The sequence below is a fragment of the Urocampus carinirostris genome, chromosome 16 (genome assembly GCF_059441175.1).
Source record: "Urocampus carinirostris isolate Australia breed hairy pipefish chromosome 16, RoL_Ucar_1.0, whole genome shotgun sequence".
In the NCBI taxonomy this organism is placed as follows: domain Eukaryota; kingdom Metazoa; phylum Chordata; class Actinopteri; order Syngnathiformes; family Syngnathidae; genus Urocampus; species Urocampus carinirostris.
The window spans coordinates 9,140,928-9,161,065 of NC_142364.1; the positions used below are offsets into that span (position 1 = coordinate 9,140,928).

Consider the following 20,138-nt stretch of genomic DNA (forward strand, 5'->3'; position numbering starts at 1 on the left):
TCAAACCACGTGACTTTATCCCACCTTACATAAATAAGCAGCACATGAATCTTAATGATAAACATTTTAATTTAAAATAAAAGCAGACGTTAAATATACTTTCATAAATGAAGGAATTTGAAATTCAGACCGTAAACAGGGAAAGCTAATTGTTTTAAGAGTAGCGTTTGATTATATTTACAATCCATTTAACAGGGGCGGTCACACACTTGGCGATCCGGTTTCCCGCCCGTCGGCGTTGCATTTAAACGAACAACAAACCACCTAATGTCAAATCACGTGACTTTTATCCCATCTCTACAAAAAAAGACTTTCATAGGTCATAAAAAACTAAAATGTATTGCACACGTCGGATATTAACCTTGTGCTCAGAGTTTAGATGAATGAAGATAAAATCAAACCGAAAAAAAAAGAAATAATCGAAAGCATTTTAATGGAAGCGTTTGATCATAAAACCAGTCAGTCTGATACGGGCGGTCGTACACTGGGAGCGTAGCTTCCCCGCCCGCCTGCGCTGCATTTTGTAAACCACACACAAACCCCAAGGTAACGTCTCGGTTGAGGTAAAAGCTTTCATTCGTTCCTGGCAACTAACTGGCGTGGAATCTGCGGTCTCCTGCAAGTATTGACGCTTTTTAAAATATATTTTTGACATTGAAATGTAACATTTCTTATTTGTTTTATAAGCGTGTAGCAAGAACGAACGTCCACGTTGCTAAACGCCCGTCTTATCTGAACGGACACGCCTCGCGAGGGGTTAGCTTAGCGGTTAGCATCGCAAAGTCCCGTTAAACTTAGCTTGGACGAAAGAAAAAACATTGTTTTATCTCCTCGACGTCATTTAATGTTGGTATTTTCTAGACTTTTCACCTTTTCAAAATATTCATACGTTTGCTAAACCCGTGGGCGGCATTCATTTATATCCGTTTTACGTTTGTGTTCGACTCCACAAGTGAGCTCTGATTTTGTGAGAGGTGGGGAACAATATAAATATTATTTTTATGTTTAATCAAATAAACAATGTTAAAATTAAGGGAGACGAATAATACTCTAAAGTATCATTCCTGCTCACATGTAGATTGCGGTCGTCAAATTTACACGAGGAAGCGTGGCTTTATGACGTCACTGGCCTGCAGGTAGTGGCTGACAATAGCTTTTACAAATTGTTTTTTTTTTAAATTCATTATTTCGAAGCAAAATATTGTTGCCTAAAATCTTAAATATCAACAGGCTCCATCGCCCCCGCGAACCTAGTGAGGATAAGTGGCGCAGGAAATGTATGGGTGAATATCATGCAGTTTCGGGAAAAATCAAAATATGATCAGCAGTTCGAACGACAATGATCGTGCTGAAAAAGTTAGATGTATATGCTAGTAATGTCAAAATGAAGCCCCATAAAGCAGTGAAGAGATCTGCAGGTTCGAGAGCGTTTTCCATTCAGGCCCTGGTGCTGTGGAATGCTCTACCCCCTGAGATTCGTTCTGCAATCTCAGTGGAAATGTTTGTCCAGGATGACCAGGCTGCAGCGGATGTTTCAATAACAAATCATACACAAATATTGTCAACATTAAATGTCGGTGATTCACATGTTAAATAATAGAAATGTGTTTTAAGCCTAGATTTAAACAGTTCCACAGAGGTTGCAGATCGAATCTCAGAGGGCAGATCATTCCACAATCCTCTACAATGCATTGGAATCTAAGAACAAAACCTTTTTAGAGACCTGACCATTTGTTTAATAAATGATAGTAAAGTTACTGTAAATATTTATTTATGACCAAATGCAGTACTTACCATCCTCAGGACTGTTTAGCCGATCAGAATGCAGAGCACAAAGCACGATGCAAATCCGTTACAAATCGGACCGAGCAAGTGTTTTCTTTAATTTCCCCTACACAAAATGAGTTGCAAAAATAAAGTAAACAGTATTAGAAATTTTAAAGAAATAAGACCGTTTTAAATAAAAACGAAATACAACAAAATTGCAGCAAATAAGCAGGTATTTTCTTTACACAAAATTCAGATCTACAAATTTAAGAAATATGGCCTAATGTGGCAATAAACAGAGTTCCTGCGGATCTTTTAAACGTCTTTAAATGCATTGAATTCATTATGCTCAAAATAGGGCCTTGATAGTCACTAAAATGTCTTAAATCCAATTTCAAAAGTCTTAAGAATGTGAACACAAAGCTTTAGGGGCAGGGGATTTAGTAATATTTGTCAATTGTCCACATCTAGGAAGTACATTTCATTGCGTAAAATAACACGCTGCTGTTTTTTTAATTGTTGGTCTTGTTCAATAAATGTCTAAAAATGACAATGTAGCCCATCCTGCTCTAATCTAATCTGTCTCCAAAACGTAAAATGAATAAATTAAATCTTACAATATTAAGGAGAAAAATCAAATGGGGTTGCCCAGTTTTGTCGGCAATGAATACAAATGGATACTGAGATTAGTATACGTTCTTTCTATCATTGCTTTCTATTTGCAATCACTAAAATGACTAATTGTCTTATTCAATGAATGTCTAGAATGGTCTATTGTTGCCATCTATCTAACATTTCAATGCAACAAAGATCTAAAAGCTAGCTAATTAATTCCTAGAATTTGACAAAAAAATCATGGTGCTTAGATCAATCAACAATAATCATTAACTTTTGTTTATGATTATAAAACGACCTGCTGCTGATACTAAATTATCTAAATTATTTGTGTTGAATGATTAAGAACTGGTTAAATATTTATCCTTTTTGACTGTGGAACAGCAACATCTGATCCATCCATATTTTTTCGAGACTGCTTTTCCAATTTATGCTAGTTACAAATTTTTTGATTTTTATGCTGCAGGTGCAATATATAATGGAGGTGCAAATTGAACAGCAGGACGACGATCTCACATTTGGCACCTCGGATAGCAATGGTAAGGTCTAGGTTTCTTTTAGGTATTTGAAGCTCAATTGATGACATTCTAAACAACTAATAGCATATATATATATATATATATATATATATATATATATATATATATATATATATATATATATAATTGTTTTGTCTGAAATGACCATTGTAGCAACATAAAGGCAATGATTTGATCAGAAACAGAATATTGGATTCCCAGATTCTGAGTGTATCATATTCATTCTTGGGGGCAAGTGAATCAATTCAAGGGCAAAGAGATAGCGAGGTCAGACATAATTTCCGGCATTACACATTTCTCCTTAAATAATGGGTGATTTCATTCATTTCCCTCTACATAACCTAAAAAGTACTAAACTTGTTTCTTCCGTGCTTCAGAGGTGAGTTCCATTGCTGCGTCTCCTGTGCTTGTAAGATGTGATTGTTTGTAGTTGGCCAAAAGTGTATAATTGTTCTACTAATGGATGGATACAACTGTAACGTCCCCCATTTACAGATGAAAACGCCTATTTGGAAAGAATAAAAAGGAAAAGTCCCAGAGAAATCAAGCCATGAACAATATTTTTTTTTTTTTAGCAGGTAACATTGGGCTTTTTACATGTGTGTGTGTGTGTATATATATAAAATTACTATTATCCAAGATGTGGTAACTGCACATGAGCAATTGGATAACTTGAATATGTATAGTGCAAAAGTAATTGGAAAATCAAAGGACTAACCCAACTATTGTATTCGCAATACTCCGTTGGACCAAGACCGTTACTGAATTATTGGCGGTCTTTACATGGCTTTCACATAATCAGTGTAAATGTAACCATTGAATTGGATAAGTAGTTGAATAAGGATTGTCATTGACTTTTGTGCAAAAGACATAAAATTGGACTTACAATAGCATAAGAGCTTTTACGGAAATCATAAACCGAGCCGTTTGTTAAACGGCACGAGTTCACCTTATACACCTTATCATTTCAGTTATCCTTACAGCTTCAACACATGTTGATTCTCTGCTTCACTTGATGTAAAAGAAAAAAATGATAATTCCTGGCTGGCGCTCTGTAGCAGATGGTGGAGGAATACTGCTGTTCTGTGGCTCCCGATGAGCTTTTTGGGGGGGAATTCAGGAAGGGAACATGGTGCGCCTGAGTGGTTTCCAATCGTCTTTCCTGCCAATTAATGTGTGCTAAAAAAATCAGCTGTCCTCACAAATTGTTTAGTAGTCCAGCAAGCATAAAAAGGTCAAAGTGGTATTTCCCAGTCGCATACATTATTTAGGCCTATTGGTTTTTTGAGTATATCTGAAAAATTAGGAACAACTACATTTAATGAAGAAAAAAAATATTGTTACTTTTAATGTTCTTTTTAAGCTGTCAATTTGCAGCCTTGCATTACACTAGTCTAGGGATGGGCAAACTACGGCCTGTCGGACACTTGTGGTCCTTCAGACTCTTTAACCCGGCTCACTGTGAAAAAAATACCACAAATAACTGCCATTCCTGTCCCCAGTGTCGTTTTTGGGTATTAGTTAGTTCTGTGCCTTTTCATGATGAAGTGTCTCAACAGTGTTTAATGAGCTTCCAGCCAAAACGGGGTGTGTTTGTGTGACACCTTGTCTGTAAACTGTAGTTAAGACTATGCCTTACATATAAGAGACCAAATTTTATGCAAATAAACGGGCTTCCCCCAATGTCTTAAATTTGATAACATCTAGTTAAAAAGGTCTTAAACATTACCTACAAGTCTTAAATAGAACTCTCAAATGTCTTAATTTTTCCCTGTCTTAACTGCATCACAGAGCTAATAACTGTATAAGTAACTAAGAAAAATACAGAGTGTTGTCGTAGAATTCTTTTTCAATTTCTCCTGCTTTATCGACTCCTGGTCGATCAATGTAATGTGTCGGTTGGAATATCCAGATTTCCGCGTTTTCGAAAATGCATTATTACAATGGAGCTTTACGTACAGTCAGTCTAATAGGTGCGAGATATGTTTTAAATTTCATTAGATGTGGTCTTGAAAAAGGGTCTTAAATTTGAATGGGAAAATCCCGGGGGAACCTTGACACAACTTTGAATGCAACGATGCAGTCAATAATCGCCCAAATTCTATTTTATCTCCGAGCCAGATGTACTCCTATAAAGAACCATAGGTTCCCGCCCCCGTGCCCTAGTCTATTCACAAGTCAAAGTCATTATTGTGGCGGTCTTCCCTGCCAGGTAAGCGTCCAGCAGAGGACACGGATGAGGAACACGCCTACAAACGCTCGCGCAATGCTGACGAGATGATCGAGCTGCGTGTGCTGCTCCAGAGCAAAGTAAGGAGGTCGCCCGTTGCTTGTGTTTGTCTCTTTTTTTTTCCCCCTCTGTTTTTCTGAGAATGAACCCCCAGCCCCCTACATCTCCTGCTGCTTCACAGAATGCTGGGGCTGTTATCGGAAAAGGCGGAAAGAACATAAAAGCTCTGCGCGCAGATGTAAGTAAACACTACAAAAATGTATTAATACAAGTAATCCAAATTACAGTCTTGATAGAGATGCTCAAATTGAATTAACACATTAGTATTTGGCTTGGTTGTATGTACGGATGAGCAATGTGTAAGACAGAATTTTTGAATACTTGACTATAATTGCAATAACCTAAATGCAAGTAGTAGGACTGGGAACTTAGTATGATTAATTCAGTGAATTTGTAATTGTTAAAAGCAACACTTAAAGTTTGCTGCATTGTGAAATCGAGAGTAGGGATAAAAGTTTGAATTCTAAGTGGTTACAGCTGTTAATTGAACAGTTACTAACCGGTGCCAACCTTTTTTGAACCAAGGCAGTTATTTTTGCGTGTGTGTGTGTCAACTAGAAATTGTGTTGACAGAAAAAAGATATTCTTATAATTTGTGGTTATATAGATTTTTCGTTTTGGTTACTTTTGCTGTCATAATGTATTCCACTAAATTTATATACTGTTTTTCTAATTTTACTGTATTTCTGTATTCTTCCAATAAAAGTAACAAAAGTATACTTAAAATGAGCAAAAATGATCTACTTTTTTATTTTTATTTTTTATACTATGTTCTTACTTTTTTAGGGCTTCTCATAAAATAAGAAATAATTCAGCAAAATTATGTGCAAACATCTTTATTTGATCTATTTTAATATTTGTGCAGTGAAATCTCAGTTAGCTTCCTCAAACTAAATTTTCCTCTTAAACAAATGATTGGTTTATTAAAAATGAGTAATCTACTGCCACCTACTTACTGATACTCATGAATTTCACAGTTACTTGGTTGATCAATAGAAAAAAAGCAAAGATAGTGAGCATGCTTTTTTTGCTGAGATAAAATTGGTAAATTTCCTGCAGCGATTTGGTTGAAAAATGTAATAAACTAGTAAAATGTGACTGATAAAAATTGAGGGATTAATTATTTTGGCCCAAATCATCTAGCCATAATCATGCACCAGGAAGCTAAGTCACTAACACTCATGTACTTGAGGTTCAATATCAGGCTTGATAAAATGAATTGTGGGATACATTGTGATGTTATTTGACCTTTTTTGTTTTGACCACGGCACAAAAAAGTTGAGCGTGCATTCAATTAAAAATGTATTCCTTCTCCCCCCCTCTTTTTCCCCTTGTCCTTTTGTTTTTATTTTTTTTAATTTACTTTTTGTTTTGGCCACCCGCCTGTTGCCCATGTCCTGGACCGCCATGCCCCACCTGCGTCGGTCCAACCCAACCCCTGAACGCCCGCCCGCTCGCCCACCTGCCACCCCTTGGTCGACCTTGCCCATAACCCCGTGCCCCCTAATATGTGATTGAATCCCCCTGCCCAATGCTGTCCAACCTCCATCTCCATGCAGTTCAATGCCAGTGTATCAGTCCCAGACAGCAGTGGCCCAGAGCGGTATGTCCCACCAATTATTGCCTCACAGCCTGACGACTACGTCATAAATAAGATTGCCTTCTGTTTTTTTATTATTGCTACGTTTACATTTCATACAAATGATAGTGCCCCCACCCCAACCTGCCCCAAATCCCCCCTCCCTCAACTTCTCTACATGTCTTGATGTTTTTGTACATTATTCAGCATCCTAATTGCTTTACCTGTGATATGCAATGTCGGTTGTCAGATTCAAGGTGCCAAAGAAGGCGAGATGTTTTAAAAAGTAGAACCCACCCATCAAAACTTCTTTCTATCCTTCATCTGCACACCTCTAATTTCTCCTTATTCCCGCTTCCATTTGTTGTTGCTTTGCAACAACCCAACACATCCTGATATTATCACTCGTCTGCTCTAGGGATGCACCGGCATGATTTGGGGCAGAAATCAAATTCAAATCACTTTGACGAATACTAATCCAGGAACTTGTACATGGTTTGCTGAATTATTAAGATGCATGCTGATGTCTAATCAAGAGCACCACTCATCTTCTTTCCACATTTCCGCCGCCTTGCCCATGTTTGTTTTGACAGAACTTCTCAACTGATTCTCAAACTAAAAGCAAAATACAAAGCTGAATTACCACTGGAATTAGTCGCCTAACAGCCAATTAAATGTTAAGTGTATTGCATGAAAACCAAATCTTTCTAGCCAGTGTATCTAAAATTGTAATTGTTTCATTATTCAAAATAAAAGCAGTCATTTTTGAGGTCCTGGAAAAAAAGGATTTTCTATATTATCTTTAATGGCTGCTTTAAAAGAAATACTCTGATCCAAATACTTTTTAATGTAGACCATTATAGTCTTCAATAAATTTTTTTTCGTATTTTTTAAGTTTCTTTATTTTATTGTAATATTCTTTTGTAAAATGAGGAAAAAATGTTTTGGGGGTAAAAATTAAATTCTTAAGATAAGAGAAAACCTTTTCAAATTGCCATTTATCTGTGTCGAAAGACTAATAAAAAATGTAGTAAAATAATAAAAATGCTAAAAATGGTAAGTGAAATGATGAATGCTTAAAGGGACAATTCGTATAATTTGAGCACTATTGTATTGTGTAGTGAAGCCAAACAACTCGCAAGGTTTTTTTTTTTCCAGGTACCCATAGCAGCATAGTGACAGACAAATATATCCGCTCCGTTATGTAGAATAAATGCAAACTTCTCAACTTAAAAGTATTTTAAAAGTCACGTTTATGACAGTTCATGTATTTTTGCTGAGTAAATATATCGTGTCATTACAAAATCATACTTTGAAAATACAGTTAAGAATCAGTGGTCTAGCCTCTCCCTCCGCCTCCCTCCTCCTCTGAGGCGTTTACTGGCGTCGTCTAGTGAGGTCCCGCTTCAGTTTGTGTTGCGTAATTCAGACACGTACGTGACCTCTCGTTAATTGTCGCCATTTCAAAGCCAGTCGGCCCTCCCGGGACTATTAGTCTTCATTTCCTCTTTGTCCGGTTTGATGCCTTCACGTCCAAGTTGTTTAATTCACGCGAGTTTTCACATTTTGTGACTATTGGTTTGCGTTCTTACCCTTTTTTTTAATCATTTTGGCTTCTTTGACAGAATCCTGAGCGTGAACGCCAACATCGACACCATCGGAGAAATACTGCTGAAGACCCTACCCACTTTAGAGGAGGTAAAAAATGGTTGCGAATAAATCAGGCCTTATCTTTAGTTACCGCAAAATGGAAATACAGTAGACCTCCGGGATACGACAATAATCCATTTTGAGGTGCGGATCAATTGAAATCGACGAAAAGCAGTGGATAAAAACGTATGGTAATTAGCGAATGCGTCCCAAATCCCTGGCACCCCAAAAGTACATTAAAATTCGATATACATATCAAACATTGGTAACAAAACAGTAAATAGTTCGGTACGACTTTAATACAATGTACGCGTCGACAACTAGACAACATTTTTTTTACCTTGGGTGTGACATGACTTGAGCTGGTACAGTGGAGTTGGTGGGTAGATGCTGAAGGGGGAAGAGGCGGAAAAATAAAATATATTGATTTTAAAGCCTTCACTCGCGAGGATTTTTATGACCTTACAAGAATTGGTTGCTGTAATCGCCTTCATTTCTTTTTTAAAAAAAGGAATTGTCCTGATCGTCAATTGGTTACAATCATTTTCCCTAGCAAGGGTGACAAGGCCTCCGCCTTCCTTGTATTTCTTAAAAATAGTAAGCTTTGATTCCTTGGTTATCATATTCTCCATTTAGCATCACTGCAAGACTTGGAGCTAATAAATCAAAAGAGAAGGGGAGCATTGTGGAAGTTCAACCAATAGCATAAAGGTATATTCATCAGGATTCATGATGATCCTTGAAAAGTCTTCAAAGCCATCAAATTCCTTATTCTAAAAATAAGGCCTTAATTTGCATTAACATGTCTGAAATCCATTTTTTAAAGTCTTTAAAATGTGAACACAAGATTTATATTTGTTTGAAGTAAAAGATTTAGTTTAAACAAAAAAGTCATTTTTAATGCATCGTGCTAAAAATTCTTTATAAATGTGGCACAAGAGTTCTATGGTATTAATAGTTACATGCCAGTTTTGACTGGGGATCCATGAAGTAAACACTCTTTTTTTTTTTTCTTGTTTTTCATGACTAAATCTAAAGTTTTGTTTTCCAGACGGGAAGTTTTCAACTGGACCAAAATGTTTAATTAAAAAAAAAAAAAAAACAATAATAGTGATATTTGTTTAAAATTGCCTGTAATACATGTTTTTTTTTGTTTGTTTTTGTCATGACTTCCAACATAGCAGACAGGCATCTTGTTGGCGTACAAAGCATGTAATCCAATTAGTCGTCATACCCGCCAATAACACGAAGTTAAGCTTTTTCAAAAGTTATTGTGGCCCTCTATAGAATTGGTTTTGAAATCGTATGATGGTAGAAATTCGTAACGGGGGCTGATAAAACATCGTGTTGCACATCGTAACATTAGGATATCTCAAGCTGGGAATGCCCTAACCTTGGGGTCTACTGTACTTAGACATTTTTAGTCATATTTTCAATTATTTAGGGCTGCAACTAACAGTTATTTTTATAATCGATGAGTCGGCCCATTATTTTTTTCAATGAATCGATTATTTGTATTTCTTCTTTATTTAAATATAAAAGTTCTGGGCGGATAAAACAAGTGCACAAAATAACAGTATATTCTATAATATAATCAGTGTGTTTGTAAGCTAACTTGGCAATTAACAAAAATACAAAACATTCTCTACACCTGAAAATATGTACGATACTCTTTTCCTCACAACTTATCCAACTATCATTTTATATTTGGACTTATACAAACCAAAAAAGAAAAAGCAATATATTTTATTGATGTGCTGCAAACTTTATCCTCCCAAAAATATAAAGAATGTAAATCCTCTTTTCAAAATTTTGTTAACAAATGTAGTTTATTTTGGTTTAAATGTTTAAATGTGATTAACATTCCCAATATGAAAATGATATAGAATATGCTTAAGAGTCTGCCCCTTATGTAGAGTTAATCATGCCAGTATTGTGAGCTTTTGGAACAAGAAATTAATGCACATCTGAAAGCCGAGTAACATGATTTCCAACATTGACAGGCAAAACGTAACCATTATCACCCTTTCTCTCACATTTTAGCAGACTTGGGTCTAACTGTTCTATGTGTCTGTCATGTTTCTTGAGTTAAATTTACCATACCCTTTGAAAACGGCGCCTTATTTTGCACTTCACCTCGCTCCGTGATGCTCGCCGACGTGTGACGTCACTGACTCCGCGACATGCTGCATGACACAACGCATCGATTAACAGATTTGTTGGCAACACTTGTAATCAGCGTTTTTAATCAAATTTATTTTTCTTATTGCAGCTCTAATTTTCAGATTTCTTTTCGCTGTACTTCAGGAGCACTTACTGTTCCCTTGAAAATTGTTACGTTTCATGATGAAACGGTCAAACAAAGTTGAAATGGCAATGCCAATTTTACTTGTAGTGATGCAATGTAAATAAAAGATTTAAAAAATGTAAAACAACTTTTATAAAAATTGTCTTGGCGGCCTCTCCCGGACCATAGTGGTTATTCAACTCTCAGCGTCACAGCGGGATTGTGTGCACAGTTATTTGCATTGATTTAACGCACTTAGTGTCTCATAAATCACAAGATAACACAAATTGATTATCTAATTAGTCGCCAACGCTTTCAACAATTCATTTCAATAAATTTTTGCTTAGTTGTTGCAGCCCTAAAATGATTTACCCTGTATAATTTATTTTAAAATATTCTTGGGCAGAGAAGTGATAAAAAGGTAGATACTTGTCAGTTGTACATCACAACAAGGCACTAAACTATTTCCCCCAAAACGATTATTTCTGTATCAAGTACCAGCATCACAGCGGCAACGACTTTGACTGCGAGCTGCGATTGTTGATCCACCAAAGTTTGGCAGGAGGCATCATTGGCGTGAAGGGAAGCAAGATCAAAGAGCTGCGAGAGGTATACTCTTTCATAAAACAAAACTCGCTCATAAATGATCCAACGACTTCCCGGTTGCTGTAGTAACTCTTTTGACGTCGCCTGCAGAATACACAAACAACCATAAAGTTGTTCCAGGACTGTTGTCCACATTCTACGGACAGAGTTGTGTCTATTGGCGGGAAGCCAGAGCGCGTTGTCGAGTGCATCAAGGTCATCTTGGAGCTGGTTGCAGAGGTGAGTCTCGAACGGTTTTTGACAAAATGGAGATTAAAATACACAATTCTGTGGTCCCCAGCGAAATTTGTGAGACCCCTGTGGATGGACAGTCTCGGTGGGCCTGAAGGCATGCTCACCCAGAAAAATATGTGTACATTTTAAATTTAAATGCATAGATCTGGTGTATGTAGAGAAAAAACCAAGAAGCTAGATTTATGATGTTTTCCTTTTAAACTTTTGAATCATAAATTCTTTGGTTATGAAAGGCAATGATACACCCACAAAGCATGGTAAACAAAACGAGAGTTTGCTCGCCATCTGATTAGAAGAAAAATAACTTGTGTTGTAGACAGACCAACTCACCGATGTCAGTTTTAAATCTAATTACTTGTAATACTCATATTACTGATCTGGTAAGTAACTATCAGTACTGCTGCTTTTGTGCTTGCTGCGATGACAGGATGCCAATTGTATACAGCAGGTTATTGTAACGTGCAACTCATGGGCTACAGTTGGGGGCTGTGTCCATCAGAGCGTTTTCCTGCTCTGAGTGAATTTTTCCAATGTTTCTGTTGAAAACACTAGCGATCCTACAAGGCTGGCCAAGTTTTCTGCGCAGACCGCTCGGCACTAAACCTTTTTTTATATCGTCTTTGAGAGTGGAAAATTGTTAAACTTGGAGAAAGCACCGCCTTAATCAATGTCACATTCCACCCAGCTGTCCAATCACTGTGCAAGTGGGGCGGGACAAATTAAAACAACCAATGAGAGTATGCGCTTTATCACAGTGGGTAGGGGTTGACTAAACAAGATTCCTTATGACTGACCAAAACTCGTACTATAAATATACACTATTGTGATTAATTGCGCTAATTTATATTATGAGAAATCGAAAGGATATCTTGATTAACTCCGCATTTTTATGTATTTAAAAAATATCGTTCTATTTTTTAATAATAATAGTTTATGAGACTCTGGTGGCCCGCCAGAATCTTTCTACGTATGGGAAACACTGCAATTATTGTACAAGTATTCCAAAATGTTAAAATGACACTCTTGTTGGTGCAGGCGCCGATCAAAGGCCGCGCCCAGCCCTACGACCCCAACTTCTACGACGAAACGTACGACTACGGAGGCTTCACCGTCGTCTTCGAGGACCGAGGCCGGCGGTCTGGAGGCAGCTTCCCCATTCGTACGCGGGGCAGCTTCGAGCGCTTGCCCCCCTCACGCAGCAGCCGGCAACAGCCCCCCTCCCGCCGGGATTACGATGACTTAAGCCCCCGTCGGGGTCCGCCACCACCACTCAGTCGGGCGCGTGTGGGCAGTCGACCGCGCAACCTGCCGCTCCCGCCGCCTCCGCGGGGAAGGTCAGGAGAATTTGGATTTTATTTCATTCACAATGCATCATTGTACTTTTGTTAAAGGTGGAGTGTGTCATTTGAGGTGTTCCTAAAAATGTACATATTTTTCTTTAGTTTTTTTTTTTTTTTTAAACAATGCCCAACTGAGTTCAACGTACCTTTTTTAAAAAAATTAGTATAGCTCTTTGGGAAGCTGCTCTAGGCAGCTCACATAAGGTAGTAGGAATAAAGTGCTATAGATTGACGTTATGCTTGTCTGCTTGTTTTTCCCCCCCTTTTTTGTTAGTATAGCATGTAAATGGTGAAAGTAAAAAGATGCGTTCAAATAGTCCAAACACCAATCCAAACATCTGAAATAAAAGTTGATTTGAGCGTTTCTAAGAAATGCACATACTTGCAAGCACATCATTAACAAGTTGACTAAGATTGCAGTGATGGCTTGGGCCAGTAGATGGGGGCAGCGAGCAATGTTTCAAATTCCGTACAGCTCCTTCAATTATAATAATTTTGAATTATTTGTTCAGTCTTTACATTAAATATAATTGTTATTTATGCTTATTTTTTTCTAATTAAAGTATTAAAAAATAAATACATTTATGTTTTATTTAGATTTGTCAATTTTTGAAAGTATATTTTGAATAAACAGTTTCTACATTTTTATTTGATTTACAATGCATAATGGGACATTTTTTATAACCCCATCTTATTTTTAGCTTTATTTTGAATTTTATTTGCAATGGCTTATATTCTGTTTGAGAACAAAAAAAATCGTTTTTATTTTGATAGTATAGTATTCAAATTGAAGATTTTTATTTCCCAAATTTTTCTAAAAGTGTATTTTCTATTTGTAATCCATCATTTTCCTTTTTTTAATAATTATTGATTTTAAATTATTTTTTTTAATAGTTGCAATTTTAGTTGCAATGCATTTTGTTACACTATTTTAAAAAATGATAAATGCTTTTTATTTACAGTGTATTGTGCTTTCTTTAACCAAATATTTTTTTTTAGTCTAGTCTTTTTCCTTTTCGTTTATGAAGCATTTTTTGTACTTTTTTTCTAATAAACTTTCTGGTTTACAGTGATCGATTCTCACACGGAAGTTATGACGACAGACCAAGGTTAGTCCCCCAAAATGCTGTCTTTTACCTTTTCTAAAACCCTAAAATTACAAATGCTCACATGTTTTTTGTGCGTGAAGTGACCGAAGAAGCCGCGGAGGAGATCGCTTTGACAGCATGGTGAGCGCCCTCGTCTGTACAGTTTTTTTTGTTTTCCGAAATCCGATCGGGATTCCTCGTCCGAGCGGCAGGCCCAAGCACCTGACGTAGTGTTAAATTTTCCAGAGGCCGCGGTTGCCTGGCAACGCCAGTCTCCTCGCTCGCCTCTCGGCAAGCGTAGCACGCAGTCCGGAGATCCGCCGGACGAGCAGACGGGTCGTTCTCTCAAATTCATAACAATTAATTGCTGACGTTGTCGTCAGTTCATTGGATTATGTGGATTAATAGCGCCGAAGGGAGGTCAAACGACCGTGAGACGCGCTGTTGACTCACTCTTCCAACATGACGTCAGCCTGGGATGTCGTTAAAAGGATTCTCGTCCCCTTTCCGATGATTATTTCAAAATCGTCGACTCAATCTTCGGTTTTAGATAAGTGGGCGTCATGGTCATAAAACACTAGACTTGACCCACATACACTGTATGTGTTAAAGTCATACAATAACGGGTAGGTGTGGTTATATAGCAGGAATCTTGGTTCCAAAGTTCAAGTTGCGCCAGAGGAGCGGCAGGTGTGACATTTCAGGTCACCAAAGTGTGAAACCTTGAATACTGTGTGTGCGCGCCAGCATCCACCTGGAACCTTTCCAGAGCCTTACTCGTTAAATCTCGCCCGCTTGTCGGAACCAATTTTCGGATGTGCCGTAGTATAACTTGGGACTGTAAGTCTTTGCCATGACACTAAACCTGATTTGTCCTTTTTCCTCTTGCTCAAATACAGAGTGGAGGCGGTTATGGTGAGTTTCACCATTTGTCTTGTAATCATTTACCCTATATAGTGGATTTTATGCTTTTAAAACAGGGGTGGACAAACTTTCTGAGTTGCGGGCCACATTGGGTAAAATGTTGGATACAGGGAGCAAGCCAGGAGGAAAAGAAATTCTTTGTATCTGTAGGTACGGTCTCGAATCCGATTCCTCTGCAATACATAGTCCTAAAGTGAATGGGGACAAGAGTTGCACCAACATTACATTTTATTAGTAGTGTATTTTCCGGACTACAAAGCGCACCTAAAAAACCCAAATTGGCCATAGATTTGAAAGTGCTTCTTGCAATCTGTCTTGCCTAATATGCCGCATGATATGGTGTATGGATCGGGAAAAGAACCCGTATCGCCAACACTAGACCACTTGTGATACATATGAAAAGGAATTGGATATTATTTCTTTATCACACTATTTTTACCTACGGTGCGTGAAACGAATGTTAGAGAATGGACTAAAGACGGATTTTTTTCCCCTGAAAGATATAACTACATTTTTCGAGTGATCATTCAACGGTAGTTTTACTGTAGTTATATAATTTCGTGCACTATTGTCCAGTGCGACTTGTGTACATGTAATATTTGACAAGACTATTTTAAGGGGGGTGCACCTTACAGTTTGGAAAATACGGTCCTATATTCATCATTATACAAATTAATATTTTTTTACAATTTATCTTTGGGGGGGGCCCTATCAAAAAGTCTGACAGACCGCATGTGGCCCGCTGGCCTAGTGTGCCCACCCCTGTTTTAGAGCCGACATTGGCTGCACTTGACTTACTGTCTTGTTGTTTTTTTCTTTTCCAATAACCTGAAGACAACAGTTCCTGGGATCACTTTCATCCCGGTAAGAGTGTGGGGGAGGGAGCACTTAAAAAAGTATTTTATGATTCACAAACAAAGGCTTCTTGCGATTGGCTCTCCAGGTGGCCGAGGCTCGTACGGTGAGATGGGAGGGCCCGTCATCACCACGCAGGTCACAATCCCAAAAGATGTGAGTGAGAGAGTTGAGGAGGATGGAGGATGCTCCCCCCCCTTAAAATAAACAACGTGATGATATTCTCTGGGCGTCTCCTCCCCAGCTTGCGGGCTCCATTATCGGAAAGGGCGGCCAGAGAATCAAGCAAATCCGCCACGAGTCCGGAGCGTCCATCAAGATCGACGAGCCGCTGGAAGGCTCGGAGGACCGCATCATCACCATTGTCGGGACGCAGGACCAGATCCAGAACGCGCAGTACCTGCTGCAGAGCAGGTGTGTGCCTTTCAATGTTTGTTCAAAGCGGGAAGGGGCAAACTATGGCTCGTGGGCTGTATCAGGCCGCCAACAGATCGGAGAGACAAAGCTGTGGGAAGGACAAAAGAAAAATAAGCTCCTATCACAAAGGTTGGGAACCCAAAGAGCCATATTAGCAAAACATTTAGATTTTTGCCAAACCCACCCTCCAGACAAGATCTATTTTTTTCAGCACATTTATTCCTCTGCGTGATGTTAGATGATTTGATCACATGTATGAAATGAGAAGCATGCCAGAACCCGTGTCCCATACCAACAAATAGACCACTTTAAACCCGTTTCCCTCTCAGTTAATTAAGATCGTGGAGGCTCATTTTGACCTTCATTTTTTTTCATAAATAAGGGTTTCAATACGGGGTGCAGGCAGGGTTCTTTTGTAAAACTGTCACAAAATACTGCAAATGAAGATACTGGCGTATTTACAGGGCTGTGTGCTCAACTCTGCTCACCCAATCAAATTGCTCTGTGTGCTTGGCTGGCGTTTTGGGGTTATTTACACTTTGTTCTGTGGTTTTTCATCATAAAGTGTCACCACGGTGAACATACAACATATTGATTAATGAGCTTCCATAGCATGTTGGGAATCGGGAGTTAGCAGAGCTGCTACTGTTAAATCTGCTCTAATTCTACTCGGCCTGCTTCAGAGGCTCTGTTTTCAGTCGCTTAACCACTCAAAAGCTTGCATCTGAACCAAATAACCCAGTTTTAAATGTACCCGATCGGCCCGGCGAGCAAATGAAAATGCCGATACCGTTACCCTCAAATTCCCAAATAACGGTGCCTATAATTGGCCCGCCTGATTATCGGTAGACCTTTAATTTTTATACATGTTGTTTTAGACATCCTGATTCAATTTGTATTTTGAAATTTGAACTTTTGTTGTTTATTCTCCCTATAGTGTGAAGCAGTACTCCGGTCGATTCTTTTAGGATGGAAGCAAATTGGAAGCAGCGCTGACATAATCCCAGCGTGGATGGCTCATTGCTACCGTATCCTTGAAAGGTTCCCTTAAAAGGGGTGGGTGGGGGTAGCGGCTCTGGAATTTGTTTCTTGCCAGTGTTATTTTCTAGACACTTTGTCATTAAACCATCTTTTACATTGTTTTCTTTTCAATAAAGTTTCCTACATTTTCATCTTTGTTTGAGGACATGTCATCAACCTCATTGTGACATCTTCAACCCTAAAATGTTTGATGGCTTTCTCCTGCAAGTACATTTTAACGTACATGGCTTGGTATCCTCTTAAAAGTTCTATGAATGTTTGATACTTTTTGAAGAAATTTTTACTTTTTTTTTTTTCCCATATCAGCGAGATGCTGTACAAAATGTGTGTATATATAAATATTGACGGATGTTTTTTTTCTTGTTTAATAGATCTTTGATACTTTTTGTTAGATTTCGATGTGTTGAATGTACTCTTGCATTTTATTGTTACGGTGGTTCATAGCGATTTGTAACATGTCTGAAAATGACTCGCTATCTGTGTAGTTGTGATTGATATCTTGCAAGTCATTGCCAAATATACATTTTTCTCCCCCCCCAATAATAAAAGCGTTACTTTTTGGCCACTTTGAGTGTCCGTAATATTTTTCAATGTGCTCATTAGCATTCCTTTAGCATCCCATTAGCTCAGGAGGTAGAGCGCTTGTCTTGGGCTCAAGAGGTCGCAGGTTCGATTCCCGGCTCCTCCGTGTCATATGTCGAAGTGTCCTTGGGCAAAACACTGAATCCCTAATTCCCCAAATAAGCAGGTCGGCGACTTGCATGGCCGCTATTGGTGTGTGTGCGTGAACGGGTAAGTGTGAAGCACATTGTTAAAGCGCTTTGGGAGGTCTTCATGATTTGAAAAGGGCTATATAAGTGCAGACCGTTGACCATTTTGCACCGCACAATACAGCAACATCTAGTGGTCAAATACTACACGCTGTCCCTTTCATGTAGGTGCAGCCCACACAAAATATAGACTCATTTATCACTAATTGCTTATTTTTGGTATTCAATTTGAATGTGGTGAATTTTGGTGGAAAACCCAATTTGGCCCAGTCCCCAGCAACGATGTTTTGGTAATTGTGCTCGTCGTAGAGGTGGGTGGATTGAAACAAATATCGATTATCTATGCCAAACAAGTACCATATTTTACGCACCAGGTTATAGGGCGCACCCCCAAAAAATAGTTTTTGGTCCTAAATCCTCCATACATAAGGCGCACCGGATTATAAGGCGCTACAATGGGAACGTCGACAAAACAGTCAGATAGTTGAGTCCAACTTATTACCCCCTTAACATTCCCAAAGCTTGCAAAGAAGCAAATACGTGTCTCAGACATGTACGGAAACAGTGTCTGTACGATGTCATTCAAATGCATCGTTCCAAATATCATTCGAAAGGTTAAAGTCTTGGGATTCAAGAAATGCCAACCATTTCTTAGTTTCCATTTTATTTTTTGCTGGCAACTGTGTGGACAGCAAAGTAAGAATTTTATTGTGCAGGGAAACGGGGTTCTTTACTGTGCATATGACAATAAACACTTTGAATTGAATATAGTTGAAAAATAGACTCATCACAGAAACATCAAGATCGTTCTAAAACAAGATACCGGGAAAATATAAAGCCGCATAGCTCACCTAAGTTCTCTTGCAGCCATCACGTTCAATAATGATACGTAACCATGGTCTTCTTACAACCGTGAGTGTAGTAAATCCAGGAGAGTAAAATATTTACAAATACAGAATAGTAAAAAATGTTTTCTCTATGCCGTAGTGCAACCCAACGTGTGATTCACATTCATCTTTTTCGGCCAATTGCAGGCTTTGTTTCGCCCCTTTAGCCTGTGCGAGCCTGTAAATGATAAAAAGGATTCGCCCCCTTTACCTCCGAATAACTTTAGCCAATAGTGACTGATTCAAATGATGATTGACACATTGGTTAGGAAATGAAACGCTGGTGTATATATATATCCCAACATACACCGCGGACTACTTCGCCTTTGGGGGAAAATCGAGTCGGCGGCTGCTTGCCTGAGTTGCAAAACTTTACGACTTAATATTGATCCACATATAAGGCGCACTGTATTATAAGGCGCATGGTCAGCTTTTGAAAAAAAGAAAGGCTTTTAGGTGCGCCTTATAGTGCGGACAATACGGTAATTCGATCGGATTGATGCTATTTTCCTGGGATTGATACTTCACTCCTCCACCAAATCCCTGAGTGTGCCCTCTTCAACTTCATTGATGCCTGAGTGTGTGTGACTAAACAGCAACTCTCCTTACCTGGCCTACTGCTGCGTCTTGCCTGCCCGGCACAACAGAGGGACAAATCTCAGGCTAAACATGACTGAGGCGAACAGGAAGCGCAGCCCGGTGTAGACTTTGTTTTCCCCCCCAACTACAACGAAGAGTATCATTTATGCGGTAAAGCTGTCTTAAATAAAAGGGGATACTTTATTGCCTCAAATATGTGTGCTGTGTTTAGTGAAATTATTAACAAGGGGGGTTAAATTATTCAATCATAACATTTCCAAGCAAAAAATATCCTCAGATAGGCAACACATCAAATTTATATAATCAAATTAAAAAAACACTACACAGAGGGTAACAAGCGGCAACTAGAATGGTACACATGCTGCTGTTCCTGAACAAAAACTTAAGTGCTCACTATGGTAAAAGACAATTGACACACATTCCTCGACGGAATTCTGACAAATCGACTTACATATTAGACATTTTTTCTGGATAAATAAATGTTATATCCCTAATTCCAAATAAACATTTAAATTACTTGCTTTTAAGTATGTATAACCCTTTTTTTAACTTTAAAAATACATTAGTATTGTATTTGTGTCTGTATGGTCTGGCTCTTTTGACATTTTAGGTTACTGATCCCCGCCATTTTTTTAAGCTTTCCCAGAAT

At 38.4% G+C, this 20,138-nt stretch overlaps 1 protein-coding gene across 2 annotated transcripts; it reads left to right on the forward strand.

Moving 5' to 3' along the window:
* Positions 1-468: 468 nt before the first annotated feature.
* On the forward strand, positions 469-17,797 carry hnrpkl (heterogeneous nuclear ribonucleoprotein K, like). Of its 2 annotated transcripts, none has more exons than XM_088319677.1 (16): positions 469-618; positions 2,849-2,921; positions 5,134-5,231; positions 5,333-5,389; positions 6,771-6,814; positions 8,416-8,488; positions 11,223-11,336; positions 11,424-11,552; positions 12,603-12,901; positions 13,978-14,016; positions 14,097-14,136; positions 14,895-14,910; positions 15,754-15,783; positions 15,863-15,930; positions 16,019-16,188; positions 17,129-17,797. In XM_088319677.1, the coding sequence occupies exons 2-16, from the start codon at positions 2,861-2,863 to the stop codon at positions 17,157-17,159; spliced, it is 1,269 nt and encodes a 422-aa protein (XP_088175803.1). In that variant the 5' UTR covers positions 469-618; positions 2,849-2,860; the 3' UTR covers positions 17,160-17,797. The 2 variants fall into 2 exon arrangements, with proteins under 2 accessions (XP_088175803.1, XP_088175802.1); XM_088319676.1 differs by having other exon boundaries at positions 492-622.
* Positions 17,798-20,138: the final 2,341 nt, after the last annotated feature.